General features: G+C 41.0%; 1 protein-coding gene and 1 long non-coding RNA gene across 2 annotated transcripts; one reads left to right on the top strand and one right to left on the bottom strand.

Moving 5' to 3' along the window:
• The first annotated feature begins 47 nt into the window (after positions 1-47).
• LOC140231918 (uncharacterized) lies at positions 48-21,446 on the top strand. Its single transcript, XR_011901464.1, has 3 exons — positions 48-158; positions 3,483-3,574; positions 20,419-21,446. It is a non-coding gene; the product is annotated as an uncharacterized lncRNA (long non-coding RNA).
• Positions 7,726-12,198, bottom strand: LOC140231663 (uncharacterized). The gene has a single exon (XM_072311820.1). It carries the CDS (start codon positions 12,196-12,198, stop codon positions 7,726-7,728), a length of 4,473 nt encoding a protein of 1,490 aa, XP_072167921.1.
• Positions 21,447-23,625: the final 2,179 nt, after the last annotated feature.

Here is a 23,625-nt window from a genome sequence, read left to right as displayed (position 1 = left end):
CTCAAGTCAGAGACAGCTCCAGCTCACTTCAGCTGTGGCATTGTGGCTGGTGTTCTTGCTTCAGCTGTCACCAACCCTTTGACGTGGTGAAGACGAGTATGCAGCTGAAACCGGCCCAGTACCAAAGCTTTCTACCGACTGTACGTCAGATTGTGATGGTACGCTGGCTTCTCTCTTAATACTGCGGCATGTCAAGGTTCCTTAGATCCATTGATGTTTGATTGGCTTGCCAATCCTTAAAATAAACGATGCAGTTATTGGTAATCTGTGGCACCAAGTAGAAATCTGCCATTTTGTGGAATTATTTTGATGGCTTTTTATTTTTATTTATTTATTCATCTTATAGTGGCATACTCAGTGTTACCAATAAATGGGTAATAGTAATTTCTAGTGCTTTAATGAAGAAAAATTTGTTGCAACAATGAGCTGAACAGTGCAGCAGCATTATAAAATCAGCGCCCCTCACACACTGTTTGAACTGTTATCTCAGTATCACACTCACATGTATATGCACTTATTTGTTTACAAAGTCTACATTGTACTCCACAGGATGCACTTGAGAGCAGGATCAACGAGACCATTTTTGCACAAGCAAAATGATACTGCTTCAGTTATTTCATAGCTTGATTTTTCAACTGGATTTTAATTGTACCTTGTGTAACATGATGTATTGATGACAGTGAAGAAATTGCTACTGGATTTTAGTTGCTTTTGGTTTTCTTCAAATAATTGTCCCCGCTGAACGAGTTCGAGCAGGGGACTATGAAACCGGGCTCCGTACGTGTGTGTGTCCGTGTGTGTGTCCGTCCGTGTGTCCGTCCGTGTGTCCGTGTATCCGTGTGTGATCAAAATCTTCAATTTGCTACTTCTCTGTCATTTATGAGCCAATTTTGATTCTGTTTGCTTTATATGATAGCATATGTGGGAGCTTTGAAACTTCTACACAGAATTTCAGTTGTGACCTTTGACCTTGACCTTTGACCTATACTGTACATTTTGCTACAAAATGCTACTCCTTCGCCATTTCTAACCCGATTTCGATTCCGTTTGCTTTATGTGATGGCACTAGTTGAGGGCTTCAAACTTCTACACAGAATTTTGACCTTTGACTTCTTTGACCTTTGACCTTGATTTTTTGACCTGTATTGTACATTTTGCTACAAATGCTACTCCTTCGCCATTTCTAACCCGATTTCGATCCGCTCACTTTATGTGATGGCACTAGGTGAGGGCTTCAAACTTCTACACAGAATTTTGACCTTTGACTTTCTTTGACCTTTGACCTTGATTTTTGACCTATATTGTACATTGGCTCAAAATGCTACTCCTTCACCATTTCTAAAGCGATTTTGATTCTGTTTGCTTTATGTGATGGCAATACGTAAGGGCTTCAAAACTTCTTCATAGAATTTTGACCTTTGACTTCTTTGACGTTTAACCTTGATTTTTGACCTGTATTGTACATTTTGCTACAAAATGCTACTCCTTCGCCATTTCTAACCCGATTTCGATTCTGTGTGCTTTATGTGATGGCACTAGGTGAGGGCTTTCAAAACTTCTACACAGAATTTGACCTTTGACTTCTTTGACCTTTGACCTTGATTTTTTACCTATATTGTAAAATGGCTACAAAATGCTACTCCGCCATTTCTAACCCGATTTCGATTTCCGTTTGCTTATGTGATGGCAGGCAGGTGAGGGCTTCAAAACTTCCTACACAGAATTTTGACCTTTGATTTCTTTGACCTTTGACCTTGATTTGTGACCTGTATTGTACATTTTGCTACAAAAATGCTACTTCCGGCGGGGACATATTACGCACTGCGTAAATTCTACTTTTCCTTGTTGTTTCTATATTCCTATATTAACTATACTACTTTGCATTAGTCCGAGCTTCAGTGAGAAAAGAAAGTAATGAATCTAACCAGTGCAGGCATTTATAACTGAATTTATACTCAGTACATGTATTACTGAGTTAGCACTGCCTGGTCATCAGTGGTCAACTGTCTTTCACATTTATAGGTTGTTGGTCTTCAAAGGGGAGGGATGGGAATTGGTTTTTCAAATCCAAGGGAGTGTATTTTATATTAGGACAAGTTCACCTTCATTAACATAAGGATTGAGAGAATGTACCAATATTAGTAGAACACATCATTGAAAGTTTGAGGAAATCGGACAATCCGTTCAAAAGTTATGAATTTTTAAAGTTTTTGTGCAGTCGCCGCTGGATGAGAAGACTACTGCAGTGTATGATGTCACATGCGTACAACAATGTGTGACCCGCTACAACAAATGATCCTAAAGTCGGGCGAGGTCGATTATTTGAAAATTGCATGATATAATCCCCTAATCTTTCTGCTTTAAATTGATATATAACACATTTATAAAAATAATCGGCTGCGGAGATATCGATGTTTAAAAGAGAGCATGTCGAGACGTCTGGAAAATCACTGTTTCGAGAAAGCCGCCCTAAAAGTCTTCCTTTCGACGCAATCGTGATCAAGGGACACGCAAGTCAGTTTTCACCTCTGGACAGTAGAAGGTATTGCAAAGCCCTAGCAACCCCCGAAGAGTTCATTCAAGCACATCAGCGTCGGCGGTCTCCTCACCAACCAATCAGTGACCAGGATGTGAGAAGCGGCTGAGCATAGCGCACCCGCCCGCACGTGTACCAGTCGACTGGGCAGTGTGCGAGCTTCACGCTTTGGTTAGCAGCGAGCAGCAAACTGACCAATGAGATCACTCTGGTCGTTGTTAGGGGCGGAACCTATCTGTGGCGCTCAATCCAAATTTTCGAACCAGTTTCTGCTCCGTTGAAACGCCAAAAAACATGGCTCAGAAAGACACTATTTTTTTAAATCTTTCCTTTGATCATTTTGCTTCAAAATTTCGACAGATGATAGAAGACATGTTAGACTCCAATAATATATCAAAATCAGAAAATCGTATGTTTTGAGTAATTTCCAATGCTCTGACTTCAACTTCGATTCACGGCTTCGACAGTGCGCGACTTTAGGACCTTTTTGTTGTAGCGGGTCACATATAAGGAAAATATAAAGAGATTTCACAAAATTTCATCTTTTGAAAAAGTACACATTCCCTTGACTCATTACTGACATATGTTATGGGTAATATTATTCCCATTGCCTTTAGAAAGAGGCAAGTCAAGTGCTCTTTTATTATGTGAAAAAAAGTGAAAATATGTTGAATTTCTGTACATTTTCTTTATACTGTTGTACTCATATGACATGACGAGTCTTAGTAGTCTCGTCATCCAGCGGTTCCAACACAAAAATCTTAAAAGATTCATAACTTTTGCATCGATTGTCCAATTTTCCTCAAACTTTCACTGATGTGTTCTACTAATATTGCTGCATTCTCTCAATCCTTATGTTTATGAAGGTGAACTTGTCCTTTAAAGTGTACATTTGTACATGTCAAAGTTATTCTACGCTTCATTCTGTTCATGTCTCCTCTAACAGCGATCTGGGGTGAGAGGTATGTTTACTGGCATGGTGCCACGGTGCCTCAGAAGAGCTTAATGGCCGCACTGACATGGACCGTCTATGAGGAGGTAAGTTTGTGTGGAGGTACAGGACTTGTATGTCCCTTTCTGTAGATGCCCACCAAACTGAAAGGATGCTGTCCATTTTGTACATCTGGTGTCCAATGAGAGTTGTGATGCACTGCTTCTTGCAATTACATGCATAAAAAACGAAGGAGTAGAAAAGACAAGGTTGAAAAGTGGATATAAATGAAAAGATATGTATTGCTGGCCCCTGCATGCATCCAGACACAACCACCCCTTTTGCATAGGAAGGGTGATGATTATACAGCCACACTGTAGTTTACAGTATACCTATTGTATGTGTGTGTTTGGAATTTGGAAACCTATGCTTTACTATCATTGATATAGTGCACCTGATGATTTAGAAGTAGGAAGCAATTTATGTGTACCAGTCGGGCCGCGGAACGTTTTTCAGTTTGGGGGGGGGGGGGGGGGATCAAGGTCAGAACCCCCCCACCCCCCCCCCCCCCCCCCCGCTTAGACGCACCGGCGTAGCCTGGATAATAATCTTCTGATTTTGGGAGGGCGGAAGTTACTATGCAAGGGAGCCAAGCGACCGACCCCGAGCGAGGGAAGGGGGGGGGGGAGGTGTGGGAGGGGGATGTTCCCCCTCCCACGGGGAGAACTTTTTGCTTTTGATGTTGTAAATGGTGCACATTGATGCATCTTTTTACGTCTTTTATCGACTTGAAACCTCCCCGCTTATACGCACCAGCGTAGCCTGGATAATGATCTTGTGATATTGAGAGGGCGGTGGTTACTATGCGAGGGAGCGAAGCGACCGGGCCCGAGCGAGCGGAGGGAACGGGGGAGGGGGACGGTGAGAACTTTTTGTATTTTTATGTTGTAAATGGTGCATTTTGATGCATGTTTTTCCGTCTTTTATCGACTTGAAACTGCCCCACTTGTGTAAGGTAGCAGGATATTTTGATGTGGATTATTATTGAACAATTTGCCTATAAAGTGGTAGCATATAATAAACTTCTTGTATTATTTTATTGTTACAATTAATTTCACGAACATTGTCTGTTAAGCAATCAAACAGAAAGGCATGCTCATGAGGGTGTATGTACAAAAGGGATTTTCTCCTCCCACACGAAGGTGATTTTACATTTTCAGACCTGAAATTCAGCGATCTGGTGCAAACTTTTTGTGCAATATTTGGATTTTTTTTTGTAGCTCCCCCACCCCCCCCCCCCCCCCCAAAAAAAAAATATTTATGGAAATGATTTAGACTTTTTTCAGGAAAGTGTTAATAGCAAATCATGGCATTTAGCTGTTATTCTGCGTGTGCATCATCTGTGTGTATGTACAAAGTCTAATGAGGTAGAGGGGGAGGGTGTGGGAGGGGGATGTCCCCTCCCACTCGACGGAGCTTTTGCTTTTTGAAATCAAGATAAAGCGATCTGAAGCACACTTCTTGTGAGAAATTCGGGTAGTGTGATTTTCCCCCGATTTTTTCCCTTTCTTTTTTTTTTTTCTTTTTTTTTTTTAATTTCAAGATCCAAAAGTGTGGGGGGCTGCAGCCCCCCCCAGTTCCGCGGCCCCTGCCAGTGCATTGTTAGAATGCAGTGACAAAAGTCACGCATTGAATTTCTGTACCCACCTGATTCTATACATAAATGCAACTAATGCTTTCTTGGTTTTCTTCTCAGAGAAACCATAGCCTTGCAATGGATATTTCATTGGCATATGTTTGTATTGGGAAAAAAAACAACAACATATAAAACTCTTCCTTAGCCTGGTTTTCCCCTTTCTTGTGTTATTTGTCTTCATCTATCATTGATTCATTGATACATGCACAGCTCTTGGCATATGTCGTGGAATAGATGAAAGGAGGGGGAAAACACAAACAGACGATGAACAGTGGGACACATTTAATTTTGTTACAACATTTACTCAATGTTACCCATGACCTTGCAATGTCCAAAACAGCTTGAAAATTTAATAATGTCCATGAAATCTGCATTGAAACCGGAGGTGAGTGGTACTTGCCTCTCAGTGAGTTCTTTTTTCATGTATCATAGAATGGCAAAGAAACATTTCTTTTATTTCTGAAGGAAATACACTTCATGTGCATCCCCCCCCCCCCCCCCCCCCCCCCCCCCGTAGCTGTAGTTCAGCTGCAACAATTGTTTTACAGTGGGTGTCATAACAGGAATGCAGGCACATTGTATTGACACCATGTGCAGACTGATACAGAAAGCTTTTGTCAGTTGGGGAAAGATAAATCGTAACAAAATTAAAGCTTCAACCAACATTTTATGTTTGACTGGTAAGCTATCATCCACTACTGAGGATTTTCTCAAGCTAATATTGAAATGGTGCCCACATAATTGACTCTGAAACCCTCTATTGGCTAAGGAAGGTCAAAAAAGTGATCCAGATCAGGAAAACGAATTCTGATCTGAATAAGGAGTCATAATACACATTTGTCACGGAATTTGCCCGATTTCCATCCTTTTATATGGAAATAAACGGAACAAAGAAATGTTCATAACCTCTGAGAACTGTTGGCAGGCTGTAACTCATACAAGATGAAACGGAGGAAACAATGTGCATTCAGTTAACTCAAATATTTTAATTGTCTATAACTGACTATTGGTTTTACAGCAAATTATAAAAAGGAAAAAACGAACATAAAATTCTTTCTATTCAGTGGCTTTCTGGCTCTTAGGACTTTATTATGTTTAACTTAAATTGGACTTATTTCACCTCGATTATGCAACTCGCTGTCACGGATGTAAGTTGTTTGACGATGGCTTATGAAGACGACGTATGACGATGACGTACGACGGTGACAATGTCAGTCGATGACGATGTCGGTCGACGACGGGGCCCCGTTACGATGGTGCTGGGATGGACTGTCGCGTGGTCTGTCGTAGCAACTCTTCGCGATTGCCGTTCGCGTGGTCGCTCTCCCGACGGACGTCTTAGCGGTGTCTCCTCAGCATCCAGGAACGAAGTCCGGTCGACAGTCTATGCTCCCTTACTGCCTCGGAGCTGGTCGACAGTCTACGCCCTTATGCACCTGCCTCTTGCAGTGTCAGTGGGCCCTTGACCCTTCTCGGGAAACCCGGAAACCCACTATCTGTGGGTATCTCTAGTTAGTACTGACTGGGGTGGCGGCCCCTGTCACCGTTACCGAGTGGCCATTCTCATACAATGGTGTCCCGGAGACAGCACCACAGCGTGATGTCCCCTTCAAGGCCTGATGTCATACTGCCGCTCCTTGCCACACATAGCACTACCGTGGCTCTACCGAGAGCGGTCTGGAATTTCTTCTATTGAAATGCTAAACAGTTTGCATCAATTTACATGCTTAAGTGCTTATTTACAAATTCTATGCAAATTGACCTCAGTGGAGGAGAGCGTCTGTCACTCCACTCGTGACAAATAACCCCCCATTTAAGATGACAGTCGCTCTGAAACAATAGCCTCATCTGTCTAATAAAAATCCAATGTCTGTAGCAGGTAAGTACTTTCTCACCATTACTCTTCTAAATCAAAAGCATTATACTCCTAATAACAATTCACTGCTTCATAACTTCACTTGTCGTGATACATGACAGACTACTGTTCCAAATATCGGCTGCTGTCCATGGAGACAGTTTATATGTGTATTCTATCGAACCAACAAACTCCATGGTATACTATACAATCTGATTTACTCAATCAATTAGATAACATATAAACTTCATCATATCTCTTTTAACACTCTGTTGCATTATTATACCAGCCACAGTTCAATAATAAAATTACCTTTTTTGCACCGCGCAATACAAAATTGACACTTTCGGCACAATTTCAACAGACTCTTCTTGTTGGCCAGTATAATATTGGAGAATATTATGATACCTGTGCTAATCGTATATTGTGTGTATTAGCTGTTGCTACAAAATAAAATGTAATGTGCCAAACCTTCTTATGCACGGTATTATACCGGGGTGTCTGATTCAGAGCAGTCCAATAATATCAGAGATGTATGAGTCAACTGCGTATCTTACCTCATACTCAGCATACATAATGTGTGTAATACTGTAGCTTTCCAATATACCTCCTAGCATACAATGTATATAACGGTGAATTCATTGCAAAATTACATTCTGATTAACCCACATATAATAGAGATAACATGGGCTGTTTACACCTCTATTCTACTCAGTAGGGCATCTGCTGAGGTAATCAGCCCCAACATTCTCTGAGCCTTTGATTACCTGTACACGATACTGATATGCCTGCAGTGCAAGCGCCCAGCGCATGACTCTTGGATTTTGCATTCGCGCGTGTGTTAGATGAGCAAGCGGGTAGTGGTCAGTTTGCAGCTGGAATGCTCGGCCATACAAAAAGTACGAGAACTTTCTGACCGCCCACGCAAGAGCTAGACACTCGTGCTCTACGATTGGGTACACGCGCTCGCGTTTCAGCAGTTTTCGAGAAGCGTAGCTGATGGGGAAGTATTTCCCCTCGCTTTCCTGCATCAGCACAGCGCCGAGTCCCACATCGGATGCATCGGTCCGTAGAACGAACTCCTTGTCGTCATCGGGTAGTCTTAGAATTGGGAAGTCGACTAGTCTGTCTCGTAGTGTACAGAATGCTTGCTCATGGGATTCGTCCCATCTTATCTTGTCAGGCTCATTCTTCTTCGTCGCGTCTGTGAGGGGAGCGGCGATCGTGGACATGTTTGGAATAAACTTCCGATAATATCCCACGAGCCCTAAGAATGCTCTCACCTCCTTCTTGGTGGTCGGTCGCGTTGTTGCCATCACCTTCTGGATCTGTTCTGGGGTAGGTTTCATCTTTCCTTGTCCTACGATGTGTCCCAAGAACTCCACGGACTTACACGCGACATGACACTTTGTCGGTCTCGCTGTAAGGTGAGCCTGTCGTAGTCGGAGGCAGACTTGTCGGATGTCGTTCAGGTGCTCCTGCCATGAGGAACTGTAGATCAGAATGTCGTCGATGTAATGGACGACATGGGGCAGGCCTTCCAGCAGAGCTCTCATCATCCGAGTGAACACTGCTGGGGCATTTACTAACCCGAATGGTAGTACCTTGAACTCGTACTGGCCGTCTGGCGTGACAAACGCGGTCTTCTTCCGGTCTTCTTCGACCACGGGTATCTGCCAATAGCCTTTGGCCAAATCGATCTTGGTGAAGAACTTTGCATTTCCTATCTCTGCCATCAGTTCTTCGATGTTTGGGATTGGTTCGTTGTCGACAACTGTCTTGGCGTTCAACTTCCTATAGTCGACGCAGAAGCGATTCTTCCCGTCCTTTTTCTTTACAAGGACCACGGGGGATGCGTATGGCGATGTCGACCTTTCGATCACTCCCATCCTCAACATGGTGTTGACCTCCTCTCTGATGGTCTCCTTCAGTGACCGGGGGACTGGGTATGGGCGAGAACGTATCGGCTCGTTCGTTTTCAGTTCGATGGCGTGCTCGATGATGTCGGTCCGTCCTGGGACATCGGTCATGACATCCGAGAACTCCAGCAAGAGGGATTTTACCTCCTTCATCTTCTCCTCGTCTAGCTCGTCACTGCACTTCACGTCATGCACGCTTTCCGACGCTTCGATGGAGGGAAATGAGAGGGGCACCGATCCATCATCATCTACTTGGTCGTCCACGACGCTGACATAGTTCGCCTCCAGTTGTCCCTGGTTTTCGCTCTCGGCATCGTTGACTTTCTCTTCTTCTCTCCCAATGTACCGTTTCATAAGATTGGCGTGGTAGGTCCTTTCCTTGCCGTTCACTAGCAGTCGGTAATCGTCTCTGGCGATTCGCTGCACGACTTCGAACGGACCTCGCCATTGCATTTGCAGCTTATTCCTCGTTGTCGGTAACAGGAGTAGCACTTTGTCGCCGCACTCGAAGCGTCTCTCCTTCGTCTTCACGTCGAAGTGTTTCTTGTACTTCCTTGATGCTTTGGACAGCTCCTCTTTGGCGAGTTCACACGTCTGTTCGAGTCGGTTTTGGAGGTCGATGACGTACTGGTACGTAGTCTTCGTTTCCTCCTCAGGGATCTCCTTGGTCCACAGTTCTTTTAGTACAGTCATGGGTCCTCTCACCACTCGGCCGTACATGAGTTCGAAAGGAGAAAAGCCAAGGCTTTCGTGAGGCACCTCTCGATATGCGAAGAGAAGAGCTGGCAGGAAGCGGTCCCAATCACGAGGTCGCTCCTGGCACATTCTCCTCAGCATCTGTTTCAACGTGCCGTTGAATCTCTCGCAGGCGCCGTTCGCCATCGGGTGGTATGGTGTCGTGTGAAATTGCTTCACTCCCAGGAGTTGAGCTGCTTCTTTCATCACACCTGAAACGAATTGAGTGCCGTTATCAGAGAGTATCTCATTAGGAATACCTAACCTCGAGAATACTTCAACTAACGCCTCTGCTACTCGTTCTGCTTCGATTCGTGGTAACGCTACCGCCTCTGGGTATCTAGTTGCAAGATCGATTATCGTCAAGATATATCGATTCCCTCTCTCAGTGATCGGTTCAAGTGGTCCGATCAAATCGACCGCCACTCTACGAAAACATGTATCAATCAAAGGGGGGATGGTCAGGGGTACTTTCCCTATCTTACCCTTAGGCGTAGTGCGTTGACATGAATCGCATGATGCACAGTAACGCTTGACATCGGCTTGAATCCCTGGCCAATAGAAGTGGGCAAGGATCCGGTCAGCCGTCTTCTTCGTCTGCAGGTGACCTGCTAGAGGGGAGTCGTGAGCTAGTCGGAGTACTTCACTGCGATACGGCTGGGGCACCACTAGCTGCGTGAATATCTTTCCTCTCTCGACGTAGGGAGACCTGTATTCACGGAAGAGAAGATTGTCACGACAAAAATATCTGACCTCACTTCCTTTCCCTACAGCCTTAGCCTCACCTTTCTCCGCCAACTTTCGAAGTTTCTCCAGCGTGGCATCTCGCGCCTGCTCTCTGATCATCTCCTCCCTGGTTGCAGTGATCGTCGGCTGGTCTGCTGATCCTAGTCTCTTCCAAGGCCGTTCCTTCGATTTCCTCATGCCTCTTGTCTCTACTGCTGCACTTTCGTTGGTTGTAGGTAGGGGTGTTGGTAACTGCTTCACACTCTCGTCAGTGTGGGGACGATCACGACTGTCGGAGGTCGTTGTGATGCCGTTCTGCATTGTCCCTTTCGAAGACTCTGCTTCCGCGGACTCTGCCTCTGAACCGGAGGTCGTCATCTCCTCAGCTGACGGCTTCTCCCTAGCATCCCTCCATCCGATGTCCTCGTCACCAGGCTGCCTAGCACCACTAACATTACCTATGATTAGATCGTAGATAGGATTCGTCATACATAAAGCATGTGTTGTTCCAACAAAGTATGGTGAATCGATTTCAACTTTTGCTAATGGCACTTTTCTCACAGTACCATCTATGAGCACACAAGTTTGAATCTCACCAGTCAGCTGTGATTCCTCTATCAGTTGACGTTTCACCACTACGGTGTTGCAACGAGTGTCTCTCAGCACCTTAACTCTTTTACCATTCACCATACCTTCACATGTCGACATGTCTGTGCCTACGTTACACCCACCACTAAGAAGGGGTAACTCGTGACCACACATCAGTTTGACAGAAGGTGTGCCACTAACATTCCCTCTCTCGTGAGCATCATGAGTAGGGCATACTCCTACCACACATGTTGCCCCCGTCTGTTTTGACTTTGGCACATACTGCTTGTTAGTAACTTTCGACTGGTCAGTTTTACGGTCTGGACACTTAGAAGCAAAGTGTCCTTGCTTACCACAGACAAAGCAACCCTGGTTGTCACGTGACGTAGCGCCCCCTTTCTTTGCTTGGCTTGCTTCGTTGCCCTGGTTACGAGACTTATTATCGTCGCGTGCGCGTTTACCGGAGCCGCCATGCCCGTGTGCGTCCCGATACCGATCTGCGATATCTGCCATCTCCTTCACCGATCGTGGGTTTCTCTCACGAATGAAAACAGATAATCCACGATCACAACATTCGAGCAGCTGTTCACGCACCGTTAGCTCTAGTAGCCCTTCATAGGACTTGCTTGTACCCGACATCTCTACCCATCTAGTAGCATATCCGGTTATGCGCGTTGCAAATTGCCCAAATGATTCGCCCATTCTCTGCCGCGCCTCTCGAAAACGTTTGCGAAAGCCTTCTTCAGTTAGCGCAAACTGCCGCAAGAGTGTATCTTTCAGACTTTCATAGTCATCAGCTTCATTTGCCGGTAAAAGAGAATAAACCTCCAAAGCGCGCCCGGTCAAAAGGTTCCCCAATGCAGGAGCCCAGCATTCCTCTGGCCACTGACTTTGTTTTGCATATCTCTCAAAGCGCAACAGATAAGCGTCCAAATCGTCAGAGTCAGCGCGAAACGCCGGCAAGCTTGGTAAGCTACTCCTTACACTATTTGTTGCCTTCACATTGACACTCTTGTATTGAGCTATTTCTAACTCAATCCTCTTTTGCTTGGTTATTTCTTCCCTTTGTACCTGTCTTTCATCTCTTTCTAACTTTTCATCTCGTCTCTTTTCTTCGAGATACTTGTCTCTTTCAGTGCGGGCAAACTCCACTAGTTCTGCACCTTGCAGTCCACAATCTTTACCTAATTGTACGTACTTCTCTAACTCCATTGTGATATCTTATACACACAGCATGAGGTTACACAAATCACGTCTCAAATTCTTGTATGAATAAACCCTGCCAAGTTCTCTCCAGCGGACGAGCCCCCAATTGTCACGGAATTTGCCCGATTTCCATCCTTTTATATGGAAATAAACGGAACAAAGAAATGTTCATAACCTCTGAGAACTGTTGGCAGGCTGTAACTCATACAAGATGAAACGGAGGAAACAATGTGCATTCAGTTAACTCAAATATTTTAATTGTCTATAACTGACTATTGGTTTTACAGCAAATTATAAAAAGGAAAAAACGAACATAAAATTCTTTCTATTCAGTGGCTTTCTGGCTCTTAGGACTTTATTATGTTTAACTTAAATTGGACTTATTTCACCTCGATTATGCAACTCGCTGTCACGGATGTAAGTTGTTTGACGATGGCTTATGAAGACGACGTATGACGATGACGTACGACGGTGACAATGTCAGTCGATGACGATGTCGGTCGACGACGGGGCCCCGTTACGATGGTGCTGGGATGGACTGTCGCGTGGTCTGTCGTAGCAACTCTTCGCGATTGCCGTTCGCGTGGTCGCTCTCCCGACGGACGTCTTAGCGGTGTCTCCTCAGCATCCAGGAACGAAGTCCGGTCGACAGTCTATGCTCCCTTACTGCCTCGGAGCTGGTCGACAGTCTACGCCCTTATGCACCTGCCTCTTGCAGTGTCAGTGGGCCCTTGACCCTTCTCGGGAAACCCGGAAACCCACTATCTGTGGGTATCTCTAGTTAGTACTGACTGGGGTGGCGGCCCCTGTCACCGTTACCGAGTGGCCATTCTCATACAATGGTGTCCCGGAGACAGCACCACAGCGTGATGTCCCCTTCAAGGCCTGATGTCATACTGCCGCTCCTTGCCACACATAGCACTACCGTGGCTCTACCGAGAGCGGTCTGGAATTTCTTCTATTGAAATGCTAAACAGTTTGCATCAATTTACATGCTTAAGTGCTTATTTACAAATTCTATGCAAATTGACCTCAGTGGAGGAGAGCGTCTGTCACTCCACTCGTGACACATTGTTGCCTATATATGCTCCAGTGATCCCAAATTAAAAGCAATACCACACAGGCAGCAAATGTGTGACAAGAATCAGTTGGCGTGGGAAACTGTAGCCAGTCAAATGTGACCCTACACCACAAAACAAACAAAAAGTCGCCAAACATGGATTTTTAGTTAAGGACAGATTCTAAAAGAGCAGACTCCAAGCTTTAAAATGATGTATAACTCAATTCAAATGGACTCTCCTAACCTATCTAAATATAGGAAAGAAAGTACACACTCTGGAAAAGTGTGAACTGAGAGAAGAGGCTATGAAGTACAGGGTCTATCTGTCTATTCAAGCACTTAATCTTTACCAAACCGTGCTAGCTGTGCGATGAATTGGACAAAAAACAGGATGTAAACCACTGGAGCCACAACAGTGAAGGGATTATCAAATTAAGTTGAAATTGAGCATGCTCTATTAACACATTCTGTCCATGATTAATGCCAACTTTCAAAGCAGTAGCGTTATCCCTTCAAAAGTTACATCAGACTTGAAAATGAAGAGTGTTTGATTGGATTTGATTTTGATATATTGTTCCACATCTCAAAACACAAATAACATAACAATTGATTTGACATAAGACTGAACATAGCGTCGTAGTTACAAAGAATACAAGAAAAGACAATTTTATAAACATGAAATGTGGGGACCTACTAAAAAGCAAAGCTTGTAATGTGTAGGTCCCTGTATAGATGAAAATGTTGGTCTTCTTGAACAACCTAGTGACGAAAGCTATGAAAGGAAGGAAAAGGGACGTATAAAAGAAAAGAGAGCAAAAAGAGCAAGAGAAATAAATAGAATATACGAGACGATAGCGAAATACAAGTAGCCACCTGTATTGCGCTTACAAGATTCCTTGTCACCCGAGCAACATAGTTACGTAACTGTAAAAATGCGCCGAAATGCACATGATACATAATGATTCATTAATTCAGGAATAGCCTTGACATAATGACTCAATACAAAGAACGAAAAGCAAACCTGGAAACCTAATAAATGACGAATCTGATAAAGAAGAGGGAGTTTGAATAAAATTGCATGTTGTATGATTAGACATAAGCCTGCATGAGGGATTTTTTTAGTTTACATTTAAAACAATTCAGTGACAGCGATTCAGTGATGTTAGAGTCAAGGCTATTCCAGAATGTCGGACCTGTTTACATATACTATTGTTTTAAGAGCAAATGCAGCTCTTACGGGAGAAAAGTGAAATGAATTTGCCTGTCTTGTAGGGTAGGAATGTATAACTTTATTTTTTACAAAAATGGGAGTGAAAGCATAAGGTAATTCGTCTTTAGTTAACTGGTACATAAATATCCCAAGGGAGTAAGAATATATGTCAAAAATCTTTAAGAGGTTATTACTTTTGAAAAGTGGGCTTGTCGGTGCTAAATAATTTGTACAATTGATAATCCTTATAGCTCGCTTTTGTATTCTGAAGATAGACTCCAGGCGTATTTTGGAACAGTTACCCCAGGCCAGTATGCTATAATGAAGATACGGAAGTAACAAAGTCGAATATAAGGTACGTAATATATATGTGACCGTGCACCTCAAAACGAACATAAAGTCGCACACACTGATTTTGCGTGAAGACTGAATATAAGTAAAATGGGTCAACCTAGCCGAACTTGACTTTTTCATATTTTCTGAAAGAGCGGGTCTTCTTTTACATTCTGCTAAAATTTGGTATCATGAAACGGGCAGGAAAGTGTGTTTCTTTAGCAGTTTATCTCAAACATTTTTGGTAGAATAGTGTGATTAGGTGTGTCTTTAGAATCCCTTTTTAATTTCTGAAAAACCTTGTCCACACTCTTCACTTTCAACTCTAATAACTTTTGAAAGGATAGTGCTACTGCTTTGAAAGTTGGCATTAATTTTGGACAGAATGTGTTAATGAGGCATGCTTAATTTCAGATTAATCTAATAATCCCTTCATTGTTGTTACTCTGGTGGTTTACTTCCTGTTTTTTGTCCCATTCATCGCACAGCCAGCACGGATTGGTAGAGATTAAGCGCTTGAATAGACACTGTACTTCAGAGCCTCTTTTCTCAGTTCACACTTTTCCTGAGTTTGTGCTTTCTTTCCAATATTTAGATAGGTTAGGAGAGTCCATTTGATTTGAGTTATACATCGTTTTAAAGCTTAAAGTCTGCTCTTTCAGAATATGGTCCTAACTAAAAATGCATATCTGGCAACTTTTTGTTTGTTTTGAGGTGCAGGGTCACATATATGGGGAAAACATGCTTAAAAGCTTCTGTATAACAGCCAAATTTCTTGATATTATTGATAACTTACATAAATGATTTGTTTGTTCCTGCCAAGATAATTTACAATCAATTAAAAGGCCAAGAAATTTAACTGAATTTGTCTGTTTATTTAAATTTAAATTTAAATTTACCCCTTTGATTGAAATTGAGCCAGGTAAACAAGTAATTGTATTACTAAACACCATAAAATTAGTTTTGTTTAAATTTAGAGATAATTTATTACTTTGAATCCAATCATTAACGTGATTCAACTCAAAGTTAAGCATATCAAGTAACTCAGTAGGATTTTTGTGCGTCAAAAAAAGACTTGAATCATCCGCAAACAAGAGGAAAGAAAGGAGTGCTGACGACCTGGGCAAATCATTTATGTACACAATAAAAAGAAGTGGTCCCAAAAGGGAGCCTTGTGGAACACCACATGTTATATTTGCTGTGCGTGAATCAGAATCATTAATGTGTACAAATTGTGATCGATTTGTGAGGTAATCTCTGAACCACTCCAAGGCACTGCCACAAATCCAGTAATGATACAGTTTGTACAGTAATATTTCATGATCAATTGTGTCAAACGCCTTGGAGTGGTCCAGAAAAACTCCAACAGTGTGAGATTTAGCTTCGATAGATTGAACAACTTTATCTATTAGCAACAAAACGGCGTGAGTAGTCGAATGTTTTTTTTTCTGAAAAGCAAATTGAGTGTCTACTAAGATATTATGATCGTTTAAAAACTTGATAGTTCGGGAGTAGACAACTTTTTCAAGTACTTTGGAGAATAATGATAAAAGAGATATAGGTCTGTAATTGCCCAGGTCGTCCTGACTGCCCTTCTTCAAAACAGGAATAATCTTGGCAACTTTCATTTTACTTGGAAAAACACCAGTCATTAAAAACAAATTAAATACATGTACATGGGTCAAAGGTGCGGCTACTTCATAAATAATTTGTTTAAGAAGAAACATTGAAATATCGTCATGACCTGAGCTTTTTTTAGCTTTAAAATTATTTACAATATCAATAACATCCAATTCATCTATGGGCATGAAGAACATAGAACTAGGATTGGGATTCACTAGATATGAATGAAATGTTTTTTCCGTTAGTGGAATATTTCTGGCCAAATTTGACCCAATATTTACAAAATACGTGTTGAATGCTTCAGCAATACCATCGATGGGAGTCATCGATTATCATTCCATTTTGTATTATTTTATCAATTTCCCGTTTCTTTCCGTCATTCTTTTTTAATACATCATTTATGACTTTCCAAGGAGACTTGATACATTGTATCATTTTTATGGATTTGAAATTGTGCAGAAAAATAATCTTTTTTAGCTTTACGAAGTCAGTGTTTTGGTAAGCTGAGTATTTGCATTTTGCTTCTTCTGTGCCAGTAGACTTATATCTATAAAATAAATTATTTTTTTTTTTTACGATTAATAGATCTTAAAATTGATTTGGTGATCCAAGGACTTCTTGGGATTTTTTTTTTGTAATTTGATTTGATCAAAGAAACTGGGAAATGAGCATCATATAAACGCAAAACAATTTAATTGAATATATCAAAAGCTATATCAGCGTCATTTGTATCATAAACAACAGACCAGTCGGTATGATCGAGACTCAATTTAAAACTTTCTATATGTTGTGATATTACTCGAAATCCCTTTTTATTATAATTCATTTTACTTTTTTCAAAAATATTATGTAACGCCACAAATATAGGGAAGTGATCCGATATATCAGAAACAATGATTCCTTGATCGACAACGTGAGATAAATTTGTAAATATGTTGTCAATTAGTGACGAAGTCGTATCAGAGTTCAGAGTTGTATCAGTGTTCAAAGGGTTATCAAAAAATGTTGTAGAAAAGTAGCTCTTTAAGAAAATATGAAAAACTAAATATTGACTTGGTTGACCCGTTTCACCTTTTTTGAGTCCTTACGTGAAATCAAGGGGTGCGACTTTTTGTTTGTTTTGTGATGAATGCTCACAAATACGCTTCTGTGGTACAATTATCATTTCAGTTGTCGGTTATACTTGGTAACAAGTCATGCATGGTACTGTGACATAAAATAGGCATTACATTGTTGTGTAGCGGATGTTCGCTACTCGGGATCGGTTAATGTTTTTGAGAGGTACAAGCAGAAAAAGGACTGGCGACACAGTTCAGTTAAGTTTCCATGTGCACTTTATTTGAGAGGCGTTTTGGAGGCGATCCTCTCTCTTCGAGCGTCAGAATCCAAGTCCTCTTCTCTGTATATTATACAACTTGTAATTCACTTCATACATTCAATCATGAGTATTACACTGTTGGTTACTGGTTACACTGTTGTGACACATTATGAATGGGTGAATGGGGTGGAGTCTTTGTGTTAAAGAGGGGTTTTAATTGGGCAAAACTTTGGTTGTTATAGGAACAAAGGCGGGACCAGTTTTATGGAGGAGGTGATATTCTTGGATGTGGATTTAACAACAATTCTAAGTAGTCAATGGAAGAAGGGCAGGATGTTTAGGTTTGGCTTAGCCGGGTCGTAAATTAGATGGGGCTAGAAGTACAATGTATACTCGAGGGATGATGAAGGTCGATGACTCACTGGATAAGGTGGTCAGTATTGGTAGGGGTCAATGACTGGCGGAGGTGAAGAGATGTATCTGGTCATAGTGGAATGGGAGGGGTAGTGATGACTTTGTGTATCATTACACAACATCCCTTTTGTTTGGAAATTAAGACTCCTCTCTTATTTTTTTTTTTTTTTTTTATATTGGATGACAAAATTAAAGCTGATTGACCATGTACAAGACATGCTTGTGAAACCGTCTATCATTGTTCCAGACTCTCTCATACTTTCTCTCTTGCTCAAATCCCTACAATGATAATTTACAGTTAAATCAATTAAACCAATTACTGTAAATGAAATGCACAATGAAGACATTTACCTTCTGCTTAAATAACTTAGTCGTACCGAGGGGGTAAGATACATATATATGAACTTATTTTACCACTGAGTGAGCTTTCCTTGTCTTGTATGTATTTTGGGAACTATTCAAGCTACCAAGTCAAAGTATACACATTATATTCAATAATGCCTATACTCTTTGTAAGATACAGGTTAAAAGAAAACAAATTGAATTGTGCAGACTTATGCACAGTAAACAAAGCATTAATGTGATTTTGCCTATCAAACAACGGCAATTCTGTAACACATAATAAAGTAAAAATAATTCGCTGGTCATTAATTTGCACAGATAGATAAAACATTCGATCTAAATAACAACATTGAGTGCTTGTACTGTATCTAATGCACTATCCATGCATATGTCTTCATAATAAATTCATTGGGAAGAGAATAGGAATGCTCAAGGAGTGAAAGTCAAATCTATGATCCAGGCAAAATATCATTCAATTTTGAAAGACTATCATAGAATATCATGGCTTACAAACCTTTCCTACTAAAGCATAAATGCAAATTTCCCAATGAAAAAAATTAACTTATAAAATGAACGAGGGATCAAGCACTTTCAAGCTTGTGCTTTAATTCTAACAAGTACAATCTCAACTTGCAAATAAATGTATGTTCACTTAATGAAACAATTATGATCGTTCATGACAAGTACTTTCAAACTTGTATATATTCATGTCACATGTATATTACTAGAAACAATCAAATTGAGTCAAATGTCATCCATCCATCCACGCTGAACTATACTTGATCAAATCTTTCACGAAAAGAGTATGCTGAAATAACTTCAAATTTAATGGAACATGCTACTGAATATCTCATTAATATGGTGGAAGGTCAACAGGTATACTCAAGGTATTAATAGCGTCTATGTTATGAGGGGCCCATGTACTTCATATTGAAGAATCAACATAGAATAAATTCACTATCAATCCTATCCTGTTAAGTAAGGGTTTCCTTCCATACTCTCCCATACTAATGTCGAATTGACGAACGACTGAACAAGTACTTTCAAACTTGTTAATATCATAAACGAGTGCACATTCAAGCTCGTTACACATCTAATTGATGCCATATATGATTAATATCGTTCAAAACTGAGCATACTGTCTTGCAAAAGATTATCATAGTCAACATTCAATGGATAAGATGACTATCCTAACATAGCCTATGTTTCACACTAAAAGGAAGTCACATAACTTTGTGTATCATTACACAACACCACAAGAGTTTACCACACATACATACTTCTGAAATTGTAATTTTCCCTCCCCCAACAACAACAATAACAAATCTACACACTACTTTAGAGAACACAGGATGGTTAAACAATATAATACCAATAGTTAATGCAAGTATTTAAAAAAATAATTCATGAACTGCTGGCTTATACGCAGGATCTATACAGCTGACCAGTATTGTACAGATATATAAACGAATGACAAGTTGATAAATAACAGTTCAAAAAACTGTAAAATGATATCCCCTGGATACCTGCCTCTATCAATAAATTATTCATATCATTGTGGTCTTTCAGGCCGAGAGTAGATGAAATCAAAGGGATCCTTGATGACACATGTGAGCTGCCAAGCAAAGGAAGCTTGCCACTGATTCACTGAAGGGGATTTGACAGGCCAAACACACCCTACACTCTCACACCACCATCAGTCCTTGAAACAAATTACTGTATTAAACCAGAATGTTTACATACATTTTCAATTTTGCAAATTTCGCGAGAGCCAAGATTCACTAAAATGCATGCGCAAGTTTGTGTTTACACTGCAGTCGTGTAAAGGTCAGTTAGAGCTTGAATTCTATCACTTAATGATAATTATTATGTGTAATCTTTCCAGTCATTGTCATCTGTTTTATTTGTTTTGTTTTTTTCTTGCAGATGAAGGTGAAACTTAATTTAAGATGAAATGGAGTCAGGAGCCACTCACTGGACACTCTGAGGGTGGAGGGTCATTTAATTTCACGGTACATTACTGGCCAGTGAGAGGTGGTTGGTGGTCAACAGCTGGTCAGCGAGGTCAGTGTCTCTGACCACAGACAAAGGACAGAGTTGGGATAGAACAGGATCAAGTCTATGTAGTGGATAATGGCTGTGGTGAAGGGAGAACCCAGTGACTGTTGGTTTCTGCACTAGTTGACTGATACAGTGCACTCTCGTTAAACGAACACGGTTATAACGAAATTTCGTTATAACGAAGTAAAACTTCTGGTCCCTAAATTATCGCCATTAATGTCTATGGTACAAAATTCGCTTATAACGAACACGGTTATAGCGAAATTTTCGTTACTACGAAGTCTTTTCCGAGCCCCACGGACAAAGAAAAACAAAAGAAATGTGCTCCGCTATAACGAAATGCAGATCGCTTTCGAAAATTCGTAGCGGAACAAGCATGGGCGAATGCTTTAAATCACGGTGTGTTCGCTCCGTGTGTCACGCACAGTTTCCGTCAATTTTATGCTCTCTTTAATGTAATATCCAAACGAAATTTAAAAGGTACAACGTACCATTCCGTTTCACATATCTGCACAGTGTAAGATGAGTATTCAACAAACAGAATATGATATATGCGTGGTTTCCTTGTTTTTGTTATATATTGTATTTGTTCGGTTATAACGAAATTTCGTTATAACGAAAGAAAACTGCCGGTCCCGAGCATTTCGTTATAACGGGAGTGCACTGTATGAGGACGCCATGTCAGCTTCAAGTTTGGCTCTACTGAACCATTTGAAGGAGAATTTCCCCCCTTGTTTTTTCATCAGGGCAGTGAAAAGAAAATGTTGCAAACCAGTGAAATCCTGAAAATGATGTTTTGTAAAAAGAAAAAAGGAAAAAAAAAAGACTATTCAAACGAGGAAAACAAGCTATCCCCTCACTTAGAAAAAAGAAAATCTTGTTTAGGGAAAACGCCAACAAAGCATTTCTCTAAAAATAGACCCTTTTGATGCTTTTTTCTTTCTTTCTTTCTTTTTGTACATAAGCAGGTGCATAGAAGTCATAGAGAGTGACGCCTTTCCCCCAATAATACATTACACACTATATGAAAGGAAGGAATCAACCAGTCATATTATCATGCTTGCATGCACTTTCAAAACTGCCACTTTTGCCATGGTTGATCAATGGTAAGATAATGCCATGGTGCAAGTTTCTTGATGCATGCACAACATATTCTCTTTCCTTTGCCAGTAAGTTACATATTGGTAGTCGATATTAAACATGCAGCTGAGGTGTCTAGTTGTCCAAGATTATCTCACAGCTAGTCACTGATCTTCTGTGCAATGTGCTTGAAACATGTACAAAATGTAGACAGACTGATAGCAGTAACTCTCAATTACAAATCATTTATTTATTTATTTTTTTATTTTTTTTTTTTGGGGGGGGGCACTTTCTGAATAATTCATGACCCTCATGTAGCTTAAGGACAACTCTTACTGTCCATGATGAAAATGGAACAATAAAACTGAGAGTAATGTAAATGATGCTATCTATGATTAAAAGTACAAGTGTTCAATACACAGTAGGATTGCTATGTGTAGATTTAAGGGGCTTTAACGTTATGGATCTATTCAAGTGCAGAGTCACCCTTCATTGATATGTTGAACAATGAAGGCATTTGGAACTCCATAGCAATCACTATGAAGGGATCAATGGATTTACCCCTCAGACTTTGTACACTCATGCGTAATGTACACGTAGTCAAACTACTGAAGCTAGTGTAAACTGTTATGCACAGCTCGATCCTGTATGGTTTTCATGCATACATCAATACATTCACACACTCTGGTTTGAGAATGGGGAAAACGAACTTGAGACAGAAAAAAAAAAAAAAAAAAATCTATTAAACCACAAATGCTTTCCGTGCCAGACGTGTTTGACACCAATGTGTACAATGTTATGGGATTTCTGCACCACTTGATACAGCACACAAAGGGTTAAAAACACTACTATAATACTTGCGAATAGGAACAGTAGTGTTGGGAAACATGGGTAGTCTGATTGAATCAATCTATGATCTTCATTTTCCCTGCTCGCCTGGCAGGGTTCCCAGTCATGGAAAATCCTGGAAAATCCTGGAAAAATTTGTGGTCATGGAAAGTCAAGAAAAAGTCAGGGAATTTAGAAAATTTGTGAAAAGTCTTGGAAAAGTCATGGAATCGCATTTACCTCTTGGCTATGGCAGCTTTCCAGTTTGTTGTGTCTCGCAACTCTCATACTCTGTGATCATACTCTGCTATTATAATTGGTGTTCATGATTTCCATTTTTCCCAGTTTTGTGACATCCCAAATTCTACATAACTCCCGGGACATATACTAATGATAATAGATGTACATGTCATGAGTAAGATAGTGGGTGGAACGGATGGCTGTGAGGGGAGGTGGAGGCCATCATAACGTGTCTGATTTTGGAAACCGTGCCAGAAAGGAAGTCATGGAAAGCAGCAATTTAGTCATGGAAAAGTCATGGAATTCTGTTTTCAAATTTCTGTGGGAACCCTGCCTGGGTACATTGGCATCAAAGTGTACACTCATCAGTAACAGTCCAACTCCAGTCAAGATTCTCTGGCTCTGTGTCTACTTTTTGGATAGAGATCTGTGATTAAGCTGTACACAATATGTCGTGGGATTCTCGAATGTATCTGAAATAGGCCAGCCTTCTCGCTCAGTTTCCCCATGCTACCTGGTCTTTTGATTTGTAGTACATCATGCTTCCAAACTTAAATGGAATTCAATTGAAAGAGGTAAACTCTGTCAGAAAACACGCAAACAACCCAAGACCAGCTAAGTTATTACTAGTCAATATTGCTTCTTTTAAGGAATGAATAATGGATTATGAACTTGTGCAATGTTTTGTAGGATTTGTGATGCTGGGTTACTGTACATCTGTAAGACATGGACGAAGTTGGAGCAGAAAGAAACCAGGAATGACAATCAGTGATTAGGTCTGCAATCAATATATATGTGACCGTGCATCACAAAACGGAACAAAAAGTCGCACACGCTGATTTTGTGTGAGGACTGAAAATAGGTGGTATGGGTCAACCGAACCGATCTAGACTTTTTCATATTTTCTGAAAGAGCAAGTCTTCT

Source organism: Diadema setosum, chromosome 8 (genome assembly GCF_964275005.1).
Source record: "Diadema setosum chromosome 8, eeDiaSeto1, whole genome shotgun sequence".
In the NCBI taxonomy this organism is placed as follows: Eukaryota; Metazoa; Echinodermata; class Echinoidea; order Diadematoida; family Diadematidae; genus Diadema; species Diadema setosum.
Note: the sequence above shows the minus strand (reverse complement) of the source record. Positions and strands in the feature narration are given on the sequence as shown.